At 38.9% G+C, this 17,822-nt stretch overlaps 1 protein-coding gene across 2 annotated transcripts in view; it reads right to left on the bottom strand.

The window, feature by feature from the left end:
- Nucleotides 1-15,621, bottom strand: part of myo16 (myosin XVI) — a 93,620-nt gene extending 77,999 nt beyond the window's left edge. For both annotated transcript variants that reach the window (XR_003934328.1, XM_030124727.1), the window contains exons 1-2: nt 15,189-15,621; nt 10,697-10,966 (exon numbers count right to left, since the gene is read on the bottom strand). Coding sequence is in view for 1 of the 2 variants with exons in the window: in XM_030124727.1 (XP_029980587.1) it covers nt 10,697-10,966; nt 15,189-15,216 (298 nt within the window). In the remaining variant the exon portion in view is untranslated. The remainder of the gene's footprint in view (nt 1-10,696; nt 10,967-15,188) is intronic.
- Between the last annotated feature and the right edge of the window lie 2,201 nt (nt 15,622-17,822).

Genomic DNA, 17,822 nt, shown 5'->3' on the forward strand with positions numbered 1-17,822 from the left:
TCAGCTTCCTATGATGAAATTTTGTGTAACAATTTGTGCTGTTTCTGTAATAAATTTGGGGTGGATCAATTTAAATGCCTTTTTTTATGTAAAAGAAAATGCAAAATTCAGGCACAAGGAGACAATTCATTTAGTAAGTACTGATGCATCGAGCACTGATTTTTCATTAATTTGGTTTAGGTGGTGCACAAAATGGCCTGGGTGCTATTCCTAAGAAGGAGAACCTTGCATTTCATCTTTGAGTCCATGTATGTTATGTAACAGATTGGGGGTGGGGTCCCTCAAGGAGGTTCCTGAGATATCACATTGATCAGAATGCATAGACATAAGGGTACAGAGTGGGAACAACTTGACTTACTTCATCTTCATTGTTGCGTGTAATATTAGCACACAATTTTTCCTTTGAAAATTAAAAAAATAAATAAATGTTTCAGAATAACAAGGGGGACATAACCCTTGAACCTGAATCCATGAAATGTATGCCTAACATTGTGCTTTACATTACGTCAGGTAACAAAGTCATCAGCTAATTAGTGGTTCTATAATATAACATAATATAACTAGTGTGTTGACCCATAGGGAACCATGGCTTATATTAATACCGATATCTAGAGACTGAAGTTAGTAAATACATCGTTCCTGTTTTTAACTTCAACTCCCATCATGCAGCGGGGTACTGCCCTTCCAGTCAACCAAGCAACATGATTGTAAGGCTCTTGTATTCCAAAATTACTAATATCTCCCAAAATATTGGTCCTATCAACTTGCCGAGATATTTAATGTGGAGATGGGGCTATTCCTCAACTGTAGGTACCAAACTGGCCAGTTAAAAAGGTCTCAATTTCTCAGAACTATGCAGATACACACACACACACACACAGATGCTCTGAGACCCTCCAGTATCATAATATAATATAATATAATATAATATAATACAGTATAATATAATATAATATAATATAATATAATATAATATAATATAATATAATATAGTGAATGAATTGTGTGAAATTATCATACACACACTAGCCACACATACTATGTATTAACACGTATGTATTTCTCCACACATCTCATATCCCTGAATATTTAATGGGATCTAAATGGTTGTGCAGAAAAAACTGGCCAACCTTGGAGTCAATCAGCAATTGTCTCCCATCTTCTCAGCATACTGGAGGGGCTCAGGACTGTAAACCACCAATTAGTCCTAATCTACTGCTGAAGTAGTTACCAGGGAATACATAATGCTGAGGCATCCCAGGCTATTAAGTATCACATGGTTGCTGGTGAAAGACTGAATTATAAACAGATAAGGTTGTAGTATGATTTCCTTTTAAAAAGATTGTAAAACTTGTTGTTTCTCAGCCTTAAGGACAATTGTTGGCACAACATCCGATTTGTTAGCACCTGTTAGTGCTAGTCCATGACAGAACCTGCCTGAGTTTCACAGTAAATTACAGAATGTCTCTAAAGAGAGGTTGAAGGTCAAGAGCTACGTATTGACCCTAAGGCAGTAATAAAGACAAAACAAAGCATGTGCCTGGCAATATCTCCAACAGAAATCAATAGCACTGTTTTAAAATTGGTGGATTTGTTGTGACAAATAAGTGTGACAATCAGAATGTTTAACCAGTGTATCCACTGTGACCATGTTGTATTTGTGGAGTGTGGAACAATACCCTCAGGTACATTTTAAACACGTTTTGTTTTTATTACTGCTACTTTTTTCGTTGTTGCTTTTTTAAGCTTTAAATAACTTCAATTTCAGCCGAATCAATGTGAACTATAGCAAATACAATCCATTAAGACAGAAAAGGTTGCAACAGTGCTATTTAAAATGTGTTAATGACTTAGTAATGTTTACCAAGAAAATGGATAAACACCACAGGGAATAGTCCTCCCAAGAACTTAATTAGTAACTAAATGAATACTAACATTTTTTTCATAAAAGACAAGTGAGAAAACGATGCATCTTGGAGATTAACAATATGTCCTCCCAGTGATTTCCAGTAAGTCACGTACATGCTTCTTCCACAGCAGCAACAGTAATTTTCCCTCCACAGTAAATCTTTAAGTTGGTGTTTGTTCTCAAGCTTGAGTCTTAAGTATACGTGTGTGCATATACGTGTGTGTTGTGTATGAAGAGACACTGATGGGGATGTGAGTGTAAGCGTAAGGCAATGTTGGCTGTCATTTTGTGGAAGATTGCAAAACAGCTGTTAGAGACATATGTGGAGTTTCCATAGCAACCAGGGATCCAGTAGAAGAGAGAGAGGATAAGAGTATATGAGCGAAAGGAATAAGGTACAGTCTAATATTTTAATAGGGTAAAGGTGGCCCCCGGAATTATACACCAGATTGCAATGAATGAAGATGGAGGAAAAAGCATGTGATGAAATGCTTCTTTGTGGTGAAAGAATATACAAAGGTTAATCATCAGTGAGATACAATCTGTCTGCATGGTTTAGTCTCATAATGACAATCTAAAGCGAGTTCCTTAAAGCAGCGTATGACACAGTCCGCTTGTTTACATAACAAACCGAAACGTCACTCAGGCCTTTTCAGAAATTTTGTCGTGAAGTGCATTGTGGGAATGGCAACCAAGCGAAAGTAGTTTCTCACAGATTTGGCAAGAAAACGAGCCAGATCACTACAACGTAAAATTATACAGTCCACCAGTGTTGTTTTAAAGAATTAGCATAATTGGTGGATGGAAGTAAAGGTGACATTTGGGTTCAGTACTCACTAAGAGACGGTGAAATTGCTGCTGCATGGAATTCCCATTCCCACAATGCACTTGGCGCCAAAATTTCCAAAAAGGCCCGAGTGATGTTTTGGTTTGTTATGTAAACAAGTGAACTTTGTTTATGATGGAGTCATCTTCGAAGTTGTTCACTGTGAGGTAAGTGATTCAGGTGCGTAAGCACGGACAGAGTAATGGATTAGTGATAATTAGGCTACCACTGGGGTTTTACAAACATGAAAAAAATATTCTGATGAAAGTCATAAGCGTTTTTAAATGCAGTGATCTGCTCTCCACAAACTCAGTACATGGTTTATCTTTGACTTCAGTAAATAAATACTTAGAAGTTAATTTCCTTTAAAAAAAAAAAACACTCAATATCAGCCTAATCTTTTTAAATCCACACTCACATCTCTCATCAACTTCCCTTTACACAAACATGTCAGTTGAAACAAATACCTGTCACAGCCTGACAGCCTGAGGTCACTGAACGTCCAGGTCTGGTATACAACCATTGCCTGGTTTATCTATTCAGGGATTTTTAATAACAGACACATTAACTATGGTCCACATTTAAACACTGTAGATGACATACTGAAATTTAATACTACATGCACTCACTGTAAAATGCAAAAAAAAAAAAAAGTCTATTTTGTGATCTAGTGATGAGATAGCATCCAACTAAATGTCAGTCGCCTCAAACTCCACTTCCAAGTGGGTAGGAGAAGCTATGGTGGCCAGTTTTTGGTTGGTCTGTTCTGTGCTACAGAAACATGGTTAGTGCACTGGTAGCATGATCCATATTGGGACTACATATCCTCTGTAGATATAAACATTGTAACATGATGCAAATACAGTAATTCTTGTTGGATTCTGCACTGATGAAAATTAAATGTTCATGGCTTTCTTATATGTTCTTGTATGATGAAATTATTTGGATTTATTGTATCTTACTGGACCATGCTATTTCTTGAATTTGATCAAATCCATGTGGTGCACTCTCCATAATATGACATTTAACTGCCGATTCTGTTCTGCCAGTAACCAGACATATTCCCTACAACGGAGAGCTCCATTCCCTAACAATCCAATAAGAGATTCTGTTGGAATCCCTCAACCTGATAAATACTTTTATCTCATTGGTTGTCACAGTCTTTCCAGAAGAGGTACAGTCTCACATCACTGCTTCATGTTTTTAGAATGAGCTTTAGAATTTTTCCTTTGTTTCAATCACGGGGAAAAATGATACTGCTCAGTTTTGCAATAAACTCTGAATACATATGAGTTCTGTGAGATGAAACACTTGTTCAAATATTTCAAGTGTTACAGTCTCATACACTGGCATTTTATACATTTCCACACACTAGTATGATAACAGTAAGTTATGTATGTTATGTAAAAGGATGTTTTCAAGTGTTTGAAATCCCTACAAAAAATGTTTAATTGGTATGAATGTTTCCATGCTGGAGCTGTGCAATATGTAAAAAAAAATCATTTCATGACATATTTTTTTTCATATCAGACGATATCGATATGTATCACGATATAAACCAAATCACTATTTTTGTCAAGCTTACATTATCTGTTACTCGTAAGTTAGATGTGAAGACATCAGAAGGTTATTCTTGATTTAAAAATGATTTATTTTCTGTCAGAGGTTGAACATGACAGATATGCTGAAGAACATGATACAGCTGTTTCAGATAAATAAAACAGGTATATATATTTAAAACTACACTAAATGTTTGACCAGCAGGCAAAAGCTTTTAAGTTTTAAAAGAGAAAACAAACAAAACAGACCATTAAATTTGTTAGTCAACACCAAATAAATAAAATCTTCATTCCAAAAAGGTTCATGTGGAAAGGTGAGTATTTGTGTTCTTCACATAGGCTACATGTTTTCATTCGGTACACTTCTGTATTGTATTGAAGGCCCTGAACCAAAACAGTTCAGTGCAAATGAGAACACTGTTACACCCCTACTTTCCGAGTTCTCAGTCCAGTTTTCTCCCGAGGGAACACTAATTACTTCCTGATATAGCCCAAACATTAGTGTGTGCTGCGACTGCCTCTTACGCCTGTGCTGTGTGCATCAACCTAACTTAACCTGGCTCTAGCGTGATTTGGTTCAGTGCGGCGCTACTTAATTATGATTGGCTGTTCTTATGTCTGTCAAAACATGGATGAATGAATTCTATCGAAATTGTATCAAGTATGTCTCATATTTCAATCGAAGAAAAATAATTTTGCAATATATCTCGTTATTATTTTATAGCCCAGCCCTACTCCATGCTAAAGAAAAAGCACTCTAAATTACATCAACAAAGTACATTGAGAAAAATGACACAGTGAAAGAGCATGTAGCTGCAGCTGTTGAGCAGCCTTTTCTCAAAAACTGTAAATCATATGTGTTAATCAATTTTGGCATTGGGAAAAAGTTTCATAGCACATTACCTTTTACCACTACCTTTTACATTACTTAATACATATAAGTACCACACCACCTAGCAGATACACCCATCACTGACACTAAGAAGGGTATTTTGTGTTCTTGGCAGTCACCACAGCTTCTCCCCTCTCTTGGAAAGGGAGGGTGAGGCAACAGTTTTTCAGTTGGTAGCGATCTGCAACCTCAGCACAAGGTGCTATTAAAATAAATCCTACATATTGCATCTTTAGCTCTGTTCTATAGTTAAACATAGCAGGTGAGATAGAATCACCTTGAACCTGGATTCTAGTATGTTATGAAACACACTAAGAGATAGGAAGAAGAAGTGGTCTGTTCTGAGCTACATGGAGAGGACACACTGCCACTGTAAATATAAACAGCTCATTCTAAAGTACCAAAAACACTATTCTTATTTGGAACAAGCATGCACTAATGGAAAAAAAATACTATTCTATTCAGTTTCTGCAGTTAGATTGCCCTAAATCTTGCACACTTGTAACTTGTAAACCCCTAAAGAAGTACTGATGTGGCATATTAACCATATGAACCACAGGTTTAATAACAGAACATCAGACACGTACCACTACTGATGAAAAGTCTCAATAGCATATACTTTGGGCTTAAAGTGGTCCCTGCTGTATTAGAGAAAGTTACATGGTTCTAAAATGGGCTTCACTAAAAGCAATCATGACATCTTTCTCTATAACCTCTGTGGACCCAGGCCTCGTTCTGTCAAAATTTTGACAGGTATATGACGATGCTTTGAAGAGGCTTGATCTATTACAAAAAATATCAGAGTATTTCTCAACAGACACATTCTCCTTTTTCCACTCCTGTTTGTGAGTGTCCTGTTTTTTTAATTATCAGGAGGGATTACACAGTATATTGTACATAATGTAGTAGCTGGCCGTCAGTGTGACACGTTTTCTCCATCATATAGGACAGCAGGATGTGTTGGATCAGTGTGAAGTGGTGACAGCTGACTGATAAATAAATAACAGCTTAATGTCTGGAGACATTACTAGATATCTCAACTGATGCATTAAATCAAGTACGTACATTTCTTAAACCCTAGCTCTCGGCGGTACTGTCAGACACAACAACAGGTTTCCAGGGAACGTATCGTTAAAAAAATACAAAGTATCTCATAAAAATACAGAAAAATATATAGTTATGCATGCTTCTTCTCCTTATTTCATATCTTCACACTCTCAGATTGACAGACTGAAGGTCATTTGCTTCAATGAAAAAAGACTTCTTCTCTATACAGAGCTGATGGAGCCTGAGAATCCATGTCTGGAGGAGAGATCTGTGCAGTCTGATCAATAATGGTAGGTGGCTTTGCAGAAGACTGGCTGTGAATGTGCATGCACGCACACTGTACCACATGTTTGAAAATTACACTTCACAAAACTGACAAGACACCTCAGTCTGTTAACACATACAAACCCTCACAACAAGCTCATGGCACAGCAGGGGAACAGGGGGAAAAACCCACAAGCCACAAGTACTGACAGATTACTACAGTGTGAACAGGAGAGAAGCAGATCCCCTGGATAATTCTACAAACTTACTGATATTTATGATCAAGGGAGGATTATTATTGTTGTTTCTAATTCATTTTCATAAATAGTGGTCACAATAGTTCAGTTTTTTTCTTGAGAGCTTTGAATAAATTAAACAATAAACTAACAGACTTCTTTTCAAACCCTGCCAGGAATCACAATCCCAGTAACTACTAATTACGACAAATACTATATTTTATATGATTATTCAGTTATACAGGGAAGACGTATTAAAAATTGATCCATGGCTGGAAGCGCAACAGCTGCTCCTATTCCGTTTGTATCTTGCTTCAAACAAGTTTAGAGATTGGTTTGGGAAAAGCAATTTAACCAAATGTCAGAATGCAAGTGAGCCAGATGTTTGCATATGAGAAAGAAGTGGAGAAGCAAGATGAGGTGCAGTATGCCCCTATCTATCTATATGGTTGTGTTATAGTTTTTTTTTTTCTTTTCCCTTAACCCTTTAATATCTACACACCCTGCTTTTCCATTTCTTTTGCTATCACATTTTCCATTTTCCCACTATATTCACTGCTTCCTCTTTGTTCCACCCTGCACCTGCTTATCTGCTTCATCATATTTCCTGCCCATGCCACCCGATAAGAAAATAAGGAATTGTGTATGCGTGTGTCTTAGTGGGACATCTCTGATTACCTTGTGTCTTGTCAGCAGACTGAGTTTCTGTGCTATCGATGAATGTAATTCTGGAGTCAACTCACTAAAAACTGACTTTAATTAGGACATAACAAGGGTTCACCTAATCTCACTGTTTATCTCCTTCATTCTATTTTCCTGTAAAAACCTTCATCGTTTCTTTGATTCTTGTGGGGCTAATCTTTCTCTCCCTGTCTTGTACTCCTACAAATTCTTAAAAACACTGATGAGTCACAAAATGTCTTTCCATCCATGTCTTTTTCTACAGTATACATGCTAAGAAGATAAAAAGGTAAAAATAACAAGGCCATTAATCACCAGCAGAGGTGTTTTCATTTGTCACTTGTGCTGCTTTGAAACAGCCAATACGTCTTATGTCACACAGCAGGACTGAGGATAATAAGGAGACTTAAGCCAGCAAATCGTGACATTTTTTTTCTTTTTTATACCTAATACACTAGCTACAATGCTCTATTCAAGGAAGTCAGCACTGTAACTGCTTTTAAGGCAAGAAATTGGGTTTCCATTGTCAAGCTTGGTAAGTCAGCTCCAACTCTTAGGCTCTTAGTGCCACAAATGAGCTTAGTAGGGATGTCCCAGTCATATAAGATTTGGCTGTTCAATATGAACATTCAACTATTCCCTTTCATCATCTGGCAATCACAAAATAAGTTTCAGTTATGAAACTTGAAATGCAGCAGAGTCCGAGTGGCACCATGTGCTCTGGGGTTGTGGTGTCTACAGGATGTTAGGGGCTTCTGTCCTCCCTGCATTCACGTTATGACCATTAAGAGATGTACTATCTAAGCTAAGTCACATGCCAATGCTACTGAGCTTCCATTTGGGTCTTGCTTCCCAATTGCTTGTTTAAAGTGAAAAAAGTCATACTAGGATAAGCATTTTTGTGCAACACGTATGCTTAAAATATATTTATGCTTCCCTTTATTTGTTAATTTATTCCTTGTGTATCCAATTGTTATAATGCACACTGACAAACTACATAAGAAACTATTCATCTGAGTTAACGGAGTGGTTTTATTTGGATCAGGTGGAATATCCCACCATTGCATAGCACAGTAATACTATAGCATGTTTTTATTGTTGCACAGCAAATTATTTTGTTCTTATCAAAATAGGAAAAAAAAAAAAACATTTAGAAGTGTTTGGTAATTTATCTTGTTTTAAGAGTTTCTTATTTTAAGTGTTCATACATCTGTAGACATGCTTATTTCTAGATTTAATTCAAGAAATCTTGTCAAGTGAAATTATCTTGCTGCATGGACAGATATTTCACTTGCTTTGAGTACTTTTTCCTCAGATTTAGTGTTTTTATCTTGTTTTTAGACACCCCTTTTTTGCAGTGTGTTTGCATGATATTAACTTAATTACATTGCACTATTGAGGTCTTCAGAATTTTGCACAGGCATTGTAACAGAAATCCATAGAGTCCCTGTTACCATAGTAATTAACTTTCACTTCTTCCTGCTTGCACTGTTTTGAAGCTCTGCATGATCACATGGATGCATTACGTTTTGTTATGTGTCATCATGCCTCTAAGTCATCAGATCTGAAGCGATTTTTCACATTTTCTGTAAGAGCTGTGAGAGAATCTGAGTGGAATCAAAGTAAACACAGACTCATTTCTGTCATTGTAGTAAATGCAACCTCATGGAGCGCCTGTTGGATTTACAACATACATGCTGATGATCAGATGTCAGATTAGTCCAAGGAAATAACATTCATGTTTTCCAAAAGACAAACATCACTACCACCAGGGTTGTTTGCTAACACTTGACATGCCACTGGGTTTAAAGTAAAACTAAAAGCTGAATGATCATAAATGATAATCAGTTCATAAATAAACCCCAAATGACAGTAATGTTTTTACAGAGATTATCTCATTGGCTTGGGTTGACTTCTCTGTTGCTTTTATGTCTTGTAGTTTCAAAGGCTGCTGGTTCAAGGTCTGGTTTGGTTGTGTGTTTTGCACACAGGTGTGTTGTCAGTTCCATTTTCATCATCATGCACTGTAGCATTAACAGCGCCCTCCAAGTTTGTCCCAAAATTTACATCATTACCAACATGCTTATGTAAGACTCATTTGACCACAGTGTTTTCACTTTAAGATAGTGGTGGAGCAAAATAAACTATGGCAGTGCACCGGAGTCCCTGTCATTAATGGGAAACACCATTCATTAAGAGGATGTATTCAGTGCAGATTCATTCAATTTGATGCTCCTTGAAAGTGTTTGGACAAACCCTCAAGCCATTAGACAGCCACAAGTGTGCTCAATAAAGCATGACACAACGACATGAGGAATCCCTTGAATCATTTCTACAAGCAGTAGATCTGTCCCTCATGAGAACTCATTACATCTCACTCTACAGTTTTGTTTCATCTAGGTCCAGTTTCTGCCTTGATTACCACTGAAAGGTCACAAGACCTTCCCATGGAGGGGAAGCAGTAGCTTGGTACCAGCTCAGTGACATGGTGCAGACTGGGCAGTAGGTAGGGCTTAAGGCACAGGTGTAGCAGATCTGATTCATGCCAAGCCAAGGACCCTTGGTTTCAGTGGGGTTGTTGCAACGGCACACCAGCTGCTCCCACAGACCCCAGCTGAACCTCACTGGCATCCAGGCAGCAGAGATTAACACAGTGACCTGCAAAGACTGCTCATAGGACTGACAGAGATACACACAGACAGCTGGCTAAATGACTGGCAAATGCTTGTCAAAGATAAAAGAAACTGATTTTTTTTTTCCAGTGTAGCAGAAATAAAATCAGTGTCTTTAAGAGTAAAGCATAAACATTTCCAGACTGAAATGATTGGTTTTTGTGAGTTTTACTGGGAATCGGACTCTATTATGCAGTTTGAGAAAAACAGAAAATGATCAACACAAACAAGATATTTTCAGCAGTGAATATTGACATTAAGACACATTTCTTCTTCCTAGATGCCCATTTCGAGCACTTTAAAAGTTTTAAATTACACATGACTAAGATCATAAGAAGTCATTTTTCCTTGGTGGAATTATTGTTTGCTCTAAACAGCAGATTACCATCTATCATCACATAAGGTACTTTTGTCCTTGAAAGCTCTTTATATCAGGATAAAAGCATCATTGTTCTCAGAAGGGCAGCCAGCATTCAGGACAAATAATTGTTTGACGTGTGTGCATGAGCCAACATTGCATATTTGATGGCAGCCTTCCTTCCAAATATTCACAATGTACATAGCCAGACACAACACCACACACAACATCCACTCTTGGATCAACACACACCTTCTTTGTCATCATGACTAATTATGGCGTCCTGTACGACATCCGCGAGGCTGAAGCGGACGTGATGTTTCTTCCTGTGGGTCGGCGGAACTCGCACCTTGATGCCACCCTGCTGCCGCTGAAGACTCTTCTCCCTTTCATAGTACGCCCTTATTTGGTCACAGCGCATCCTCCTGACTAGCCGCTGGCGCTGACCAATGGGGAGAGACTCCAGCAGACACTGGTCTATCTCCATGTTCTGGCGAAAGACGTTACATAGCTGGAAACAACCTAGTGAGAGAAAGGAGACATGTGGTCAAGACAGTATCAGACAGATAAATCATACACTACAATCAAAATAAGGCAAATGTAATTCATGGATTATTTGTTTGCATTCAAGTTTGGATGGCAAGCAATCAGCAAAAAACACTTTAATACAGTTTGATAATGAGCTCAGATGAAAAACCACATAGCTGCTATCAGTATCACTTCAAGTCATCTGCATCTGTATTACAGTTATGTGTGTTTGTTTGTATATAATTTGCCCAGATGGTGTGTGGGCATTCATTTAGTGTATTTACTGTAAAAGAAATTTGTTGTGTTGTTTGGCCCCTGAGGTGAGCAGAGAAACACATCACATCGCAGCATCTGTGTTGTGTCTCCTGCTCCAAAACTGTGGAGTGATTCTCCTGACTCTGCATAATACCCATGCCCCTTGGCACCCTCCACAGAACTTAGCCAAACAGATCTCATCACATGGCAACAGCTGTTAATTGTTTAGGTCTACCTGAATAGATAGAGTACAGTTTCTGTGCAACGGCAAACTCAAAATAAGATTCACTGAGTATACGCTGGTAAAAATCAAAAGACATGCAAACTTTATCCATTAAGTATGAATCTAGTTTTACCATTTTTAGTGAGGAAGAGCTTATATAACACACAAATTCAGGTCACGGCCAGTCCAGATGACAAGCTTTGCAGAGAGAGTTTTTATTTGGATTTGTCTTTATGACTCACCAACTAATTTCTCTTTGGCCCTGATGTCTATATATCTCATGACTTTTTGTTCCAAATTATCAGCTCTCCTTGGAATATACAACACTGGTCTGTTGGAGAGTGATCCTATGTCTGTGTCTGTGAAGTGACTGTGCTTCTTGTTGTACCCCTGTTACACTCCTTTACACTTTGTCATCTGTCATTTCTTTGCATATGTACAAACTGAAAAGTCTTTAAACATTACTCGTGACCATATTTTGATAGTGGCCTGCAAAAAAGCACTCACCAGACGATGGTTGCTTCCTGAACCCCCCCGTCATACAGGAGTGGAGAGATATAGTGAATGACATGTATTTAATGGGAATGATTACTTTTTCTCTTTGTCTTAAGAAAACTGTTTTTATTAAACTCTGGACCAAATGGATCAAGTATAATCAGCCTTTACAACCTGATTTTGTAGAAGCTTGAACTGTAACTTTGACTTTACCTTATTCTCATTGTTTTTGCATTTATTATAGTTTTATTTATTTTGTCAATTTGTACACGTTTTCTCTCCCAATATGTATTTAGTTACTGACATTTATAAAATATGTGCATGGCAGTGGGTCCAAAACTGCTCTTGATATTATACATGTTATGCTCTGTAATATAACCTGCTGTTCCAAAATAAAAAAATTATTAAAAAAAAAAAAAAACATTACTCGTGACCATGAAAACAACAGCAACATGCAAATCATTTTCAACAGCCCTTTAACGGACATTAGTTGACTGTTGTTACCTTGTGTCTACTCTGTATAAAGAATTGCTGTATCTCTTCTTGAGTGTGTTTAGACCAGATCCTTATCAGGCTGAAACAAAACACTTCATGAAGATTTATATAGCTCCACTGTTTCTATGTGTGACTTTTGCCTATTCGATAAACATCTACAAATATAAACACCTGCCCCCTCCACCCCTCTTTTCCACACCCATACACACAAACACATACACATACACTCCTCCTGCACAATGCACCAATACCATCTGCTCTGTTAGACATTTTATAAAGCTTCTTTTGTGGTCAGGTTCCAGACAAGGGGGGCTCATTATTACAGTGTTCAGGGCAGGTGTCGGCTACCACTGTATTTTAGTTTAAGAACTTGGCGGACACAATGACAAACACATAAACTAGAATTACTGCTTTGCAGGTGTGCGTCTCTACCAACCAGACCAAGTTACTGTTTACGTTCATATCTGTCCCAATGGAGTCAAATCCTTTGTATGTATGTGTTCAAACTGCATTGCGTAGTGGCATAAAAATGCATTCACATACCAGCTCCATCTCTTTACAGACCAGAGTCCTTCACATCCCTTTATTTGCTTCTCCCCCCTACCAAATAAGTCTTCTCTTCAGCCCTAATGATACGCAATTTGCTGTAGTTGTTGTGGTGAGTGTTCAATCTGTGTCCACAATAGAGAGTGGGTGCACTGAGTTGTTGCTCTCATGTATAAATACTTCAAAAAACAGAACTTGTCATCTCTTCTGGAGCATTAGGCCAAGTATACTTCTCACATACCACCCTTTTTTGTCAGTTTAAGGGCCAGGGCTGCATACACTGTGAGAAAGAGGGTTGTAAGACATTAAATGAACACAAAAACTCAGTTCAGTCAGGCATGTTTGCAAACAGAACTGATAGTTTCACTGAGTACGTAAGACCTTACTTTACAGTTGTGCGACTAAAGAAACTGAAAATTTACATTTTAAACTATCCCATTTCATGCTATTTCGTACATATCTAGTAGAAAAGGCCGAGGTAAGAAGCAAAGTCTATAAACCCAAGTATTTCAGGCAGTTTCTTACACAGAATTTGAATATGGGGAAGTCACACTGCATCTCCTTATCTCTGCTTCCATCTCCGCCATGAGTCTGTGACTGTGATCTCTTCTTTGGCTCTCACTTATATGCTTCACACCCTCTGTTACCCTCCTACTATTAGGCTTACACTCAAGGCTACAGTAACACCAAACCATAAATACCTAGTAGGCTAAATGACAGATGTTACATCACACGGCACACTGATGCAGACCTGACTCATACAAAATATTAAATATCAGTATAGTGTCAAGAGCAGTTCACCCCAACACCAATAAAAAAATCTGTTTGTACTGTAAAGATTTATTTATATGAACTGCAAATGCACTTGTATGTGCTTGAATGTAGATGTGAAAAGAGGTTATTTTAAATGCACAGCAAGCCCCAAGAGTGGGTTTAAAGCTTCTGAATAAAAAGATATTTAACTCATCGTGTCCTTCTGGTTATCTTTTAAATGCAGCTTAAAATATAATGCAACACATTCTTGTCTTATGTGCTTTCATAGGTAAAAATCAAGATTATCTGGTCAATACTCTATTAATCCATTGACCACACACCTCCCATTCAGACTATCTGCCTCTCTCCAGACATTTGAACAAATCATGCCAGCTATATCTTTCTAAAGAAAGTGTGAATGGATGAAAAGGTAAAGGAAAAGACTGACACACTGGTTCGTCAAATGGGAAATAGAGCTGAAAAAATCTGAAGAGACATACAGTAAGAGACAAGACAGAGACAGAGAATAAAAGCAGTAGCTTTACTTCCTTGCCATCCCGTCTCCAGACTATCATCTATTGATCGAATGTGGAACATCCCATACAGGCTCCAGCTAATAACACTCACAGTACTGCAGAAGATTGTAAATTAGACAATTGCACACAAGGGCACCAACAGACACACACACAGGATGTGAACTGAGGAATGTGCAGTGTATGAATACATGCATTTGGATGAGAGTCAGACTGGGATCTCTGAGTAAAGGTGTGACTTTCTAACAGTTGTCAGAATCATGGAAAATATATGAATGGCAATTGAATGATGTCACTGAATGCACAAATGTACCCTCTTTTACTAAACATCTCTCCATTGCAGCAGCATCACTATCCCTCATTCCTCCCTGAGTCTGCTCGTCACTCTTTGCAGCATTCGGCCACATTCTTCATGTCACTCATCCCATCCTCTACCTCCTTTCATTTTCCCTGCCTGTCGCCAACGCTGCTCTAAATCAACATCAGTTTCTTTCTATCTGTCCTCTCTCAACTATGACTTTCTTTCTGTCAGTCTGTAAGCATATTATGAATATGGCAGATACATTTTCCACCTTGGTACTCATACTATTTTTTTTTATCCCCCTCAACCGCTACCTGCCGCATTCACCGGTCAACTTCACACATCTGCAGCAGCTCTCTGCAGCAAGCTCACACACCCACTTACTGCACACACACATAAACGCACACTACACACTCATACACATTTGAAGTTAAGATTGTTGCTGTGTCATGTGCAGGTGACAATAATTCTCCAGAATGTAATTTCATAAAAGATGTGACACTGGGCAAACAGAATGCTATAATTACAATGCATAACCCATCACTAATGCATAGGCTACATAGGCACACTTTGATCACGTACACACACATAAAGAGATGCTAAATGGCTACTTACAGCATTTGATGAAATGGTAGTGAGACATTTTCAGACTAAGTCACACAGTCCGCCAGACAGGTAGAAAGGCTGGCAAACAGGCAAAAAGGTTGGCAGGGAGTGACTAGGTCAGGCAGGTAGGCAGACAGTAGGCAGCTACAGGTTCCACCAAAACTAACTAATGCAGAGCATGTAACCCGGCAAGATGCATTATTAATCTGGCTCCCTGCATGCTATCCAAACTCCGTTCCCCTGTCTGCATTATTCACCAGCGGCAGCAGCGGCTCCGGTTGCAGCCCAAGCGGCATCTACATGCGTGCACACACAGACCCAGACCCACATGCACCCACACACACGCACACACACACAGACATACACTCCCTCGGTCAAGCCGTCGGTGAGGGGAGCTGCAGCTGTTTCTAGCTCTCCTTGCCTACAGCCAGATAACCGCCGCACAACGTCTTCCCAGCCATGACCGACGCACGTGCTCCACTTGCGTCACTGACTGACAGCCGGCTCAACCCTCCTCCTGCTTAACACACCCCCAATGACGCAATGCTCTTCACCTCCTTACACACCCCCTCTCTGGCTCCTTCTCCCACACATAACACACACACACACACACACATATGCAGTGACTCATACAGATGCACACTTCTTTGGACTATCCTCTACCTTTTGAGCCAAAACAGGAAGGGAGGGGGAATTAAAGGTGTCTTCCTATTTTGTAGATATGGTACAGAGAGAGACCGAGAGAACACAAGGGATGTCAAGAGAATTGAGAGGAATAGAGATAGAAAATAAAGGAAATGCAGATACAGTAGGGGGAGCAAGAGAAAGAAAAATACGCAACAGAAGGAGAGAGAGAGTTAAACTGAATAGAGGGGTAGCTTAAGAGAGAGACAGAAGCTGCTGCAGTGCGGCTTTTGGTTTGGAGACATGTTAAATGCTTAATTCTCTTAAATTGGCAACCAGTTAATTACAGATATTCATTATTAATAAATTCCCAAGCATCTCAGGGCTTTAGATAGCACAGTTAACCTACAGAAATTCTATAGTAGTAGCTATGTGTTTAAAATGTATGAGGTGATGCAATGCACATTACATGCTTGCATTTTCAGTGGGTCTGTAAGGTAATCTCTGACTTTGTACTTTAGGGCTGATTTGCACATGTGAGTAAGTGGCATTATAACTAGAGGATCTGCTTGTGAAGGGTGAAAATGTGGAGATGAATTAGCAAAGAGGAGACTGAAAATTAGAGACGGGGAAACAGAAGCTGAGAAAAAACAGCAGACTAATGAAAAAGAGGAAGGATAAAGTGAGATAGCAAGAAACACTGCAAACAAACAACATGGATGAGCAAAAAAAAAGAAAAAAAAACAGCTTAACAGCTTGTGCAGCGTGTGACTAAAGCAGTATTGTGACACAGATTTAGAATCTGTGCCACCGCGCTCACACATCTGCAGGTTATATAGCATGCTGCATATTGTGAGCTACTATCTTACAGTGCTGTCAAACAAGGGCATGTGGGGATGAGATGAAAGAACACTATGGAACACTGAAAACTGGGGAGGATAATTTTGTGATTGTGCTGAGGAGCGGCAAAGTGAGCTTGAGAAAAGGGAGGGAGGACAAGCAACTGGAAGATGGATGTGTGTGTATGTGTGTCAGACTGGATCTCGAGTAATTCTTGTCATCGGAAATTAGGTCACAGGAGCAACCTGCCGAATCCTCTGCAAATCACTGCCAGAATAAAATGTTCCAAAATCTACCTGGATAAAATAAAATTTCAGATGTGTGTGTGTGTGTGTGTGTGTGTGTGTGTGTGTGCGCGCGTGTGTGTGCGTTTGTGTGTGTGTGTGTGTGTGTGCGTGCTTCTGGTTGCCTATATGCTGGCAGAAAGCACTATAATGAATACTAAGTAAGTCTCACACACCCGCTTCTTCTACACACGCAGGCAACACCCATATTGACACCTTTTCTTCTTTACTTTGCAGGATGAAGTCGTTTTTTTGGTCAAGGATAACACAATGACTACCCCATTAACATGTTAGCCGTGACATCCAGACCTAGCAGCTGTAGATCTGACAAGAAAATGTCATGCTTTTTCTTCCAAATGTCGAGAAGCATTAAGGGCTGGTGAAAAATCTTGCTATCTGTGCCTGCAGCGATAGATGTGTAACATGGTGTATCAGGGAGCTGTGACATACTGGGACATTGGGATGCAAGGTGACACAAGGACTCCATGTGAAACATCAGCTAGAAGGCAACTAATTTGTGCTTTAGCAGCAGCAAGATAATGGGGAAGAGTCACGCTAAGATCACTGCTTCTTCCGTACTACAAAAATTAGGTCAAGCATCAAAACAGTGAGGTAGACAAAAACTGCACATTTTGTCAATTGGAGACATTTACATCTCTCTCACTGACTTTTCTGCATTGTAGTCCCAGTGTTTAATCACCTGAAAATGAGGAACATGACTTCATTTGACTAAATTTACTATGATTCATAGCCATTCATGTCAAAGACGCACTGAAATCTAAACTGAACTCTGGAGGAATACAGCATTTACAGGTGAAATCTGTCTAAAACTCAAGAGATTACATTTCTATGACTTTATAATGAAGTGTGATTATTCTGTTATCTATGTGATGTT

This window comes from Sphaeramia orbicularis, chromosome 21 (assembly GCF_902148855.1).
Source record: "Sphaeramia orbicularis chromosome 21, fSphaOr1.1, whole genome shotgun sequence".
Lineage (NCBI taxonomy): Eukaryota > Metazoa > Chordata > Actinopteri > Kurtiformes > Apogonidae > Sphaeramia > Sphaeramia orbicularis.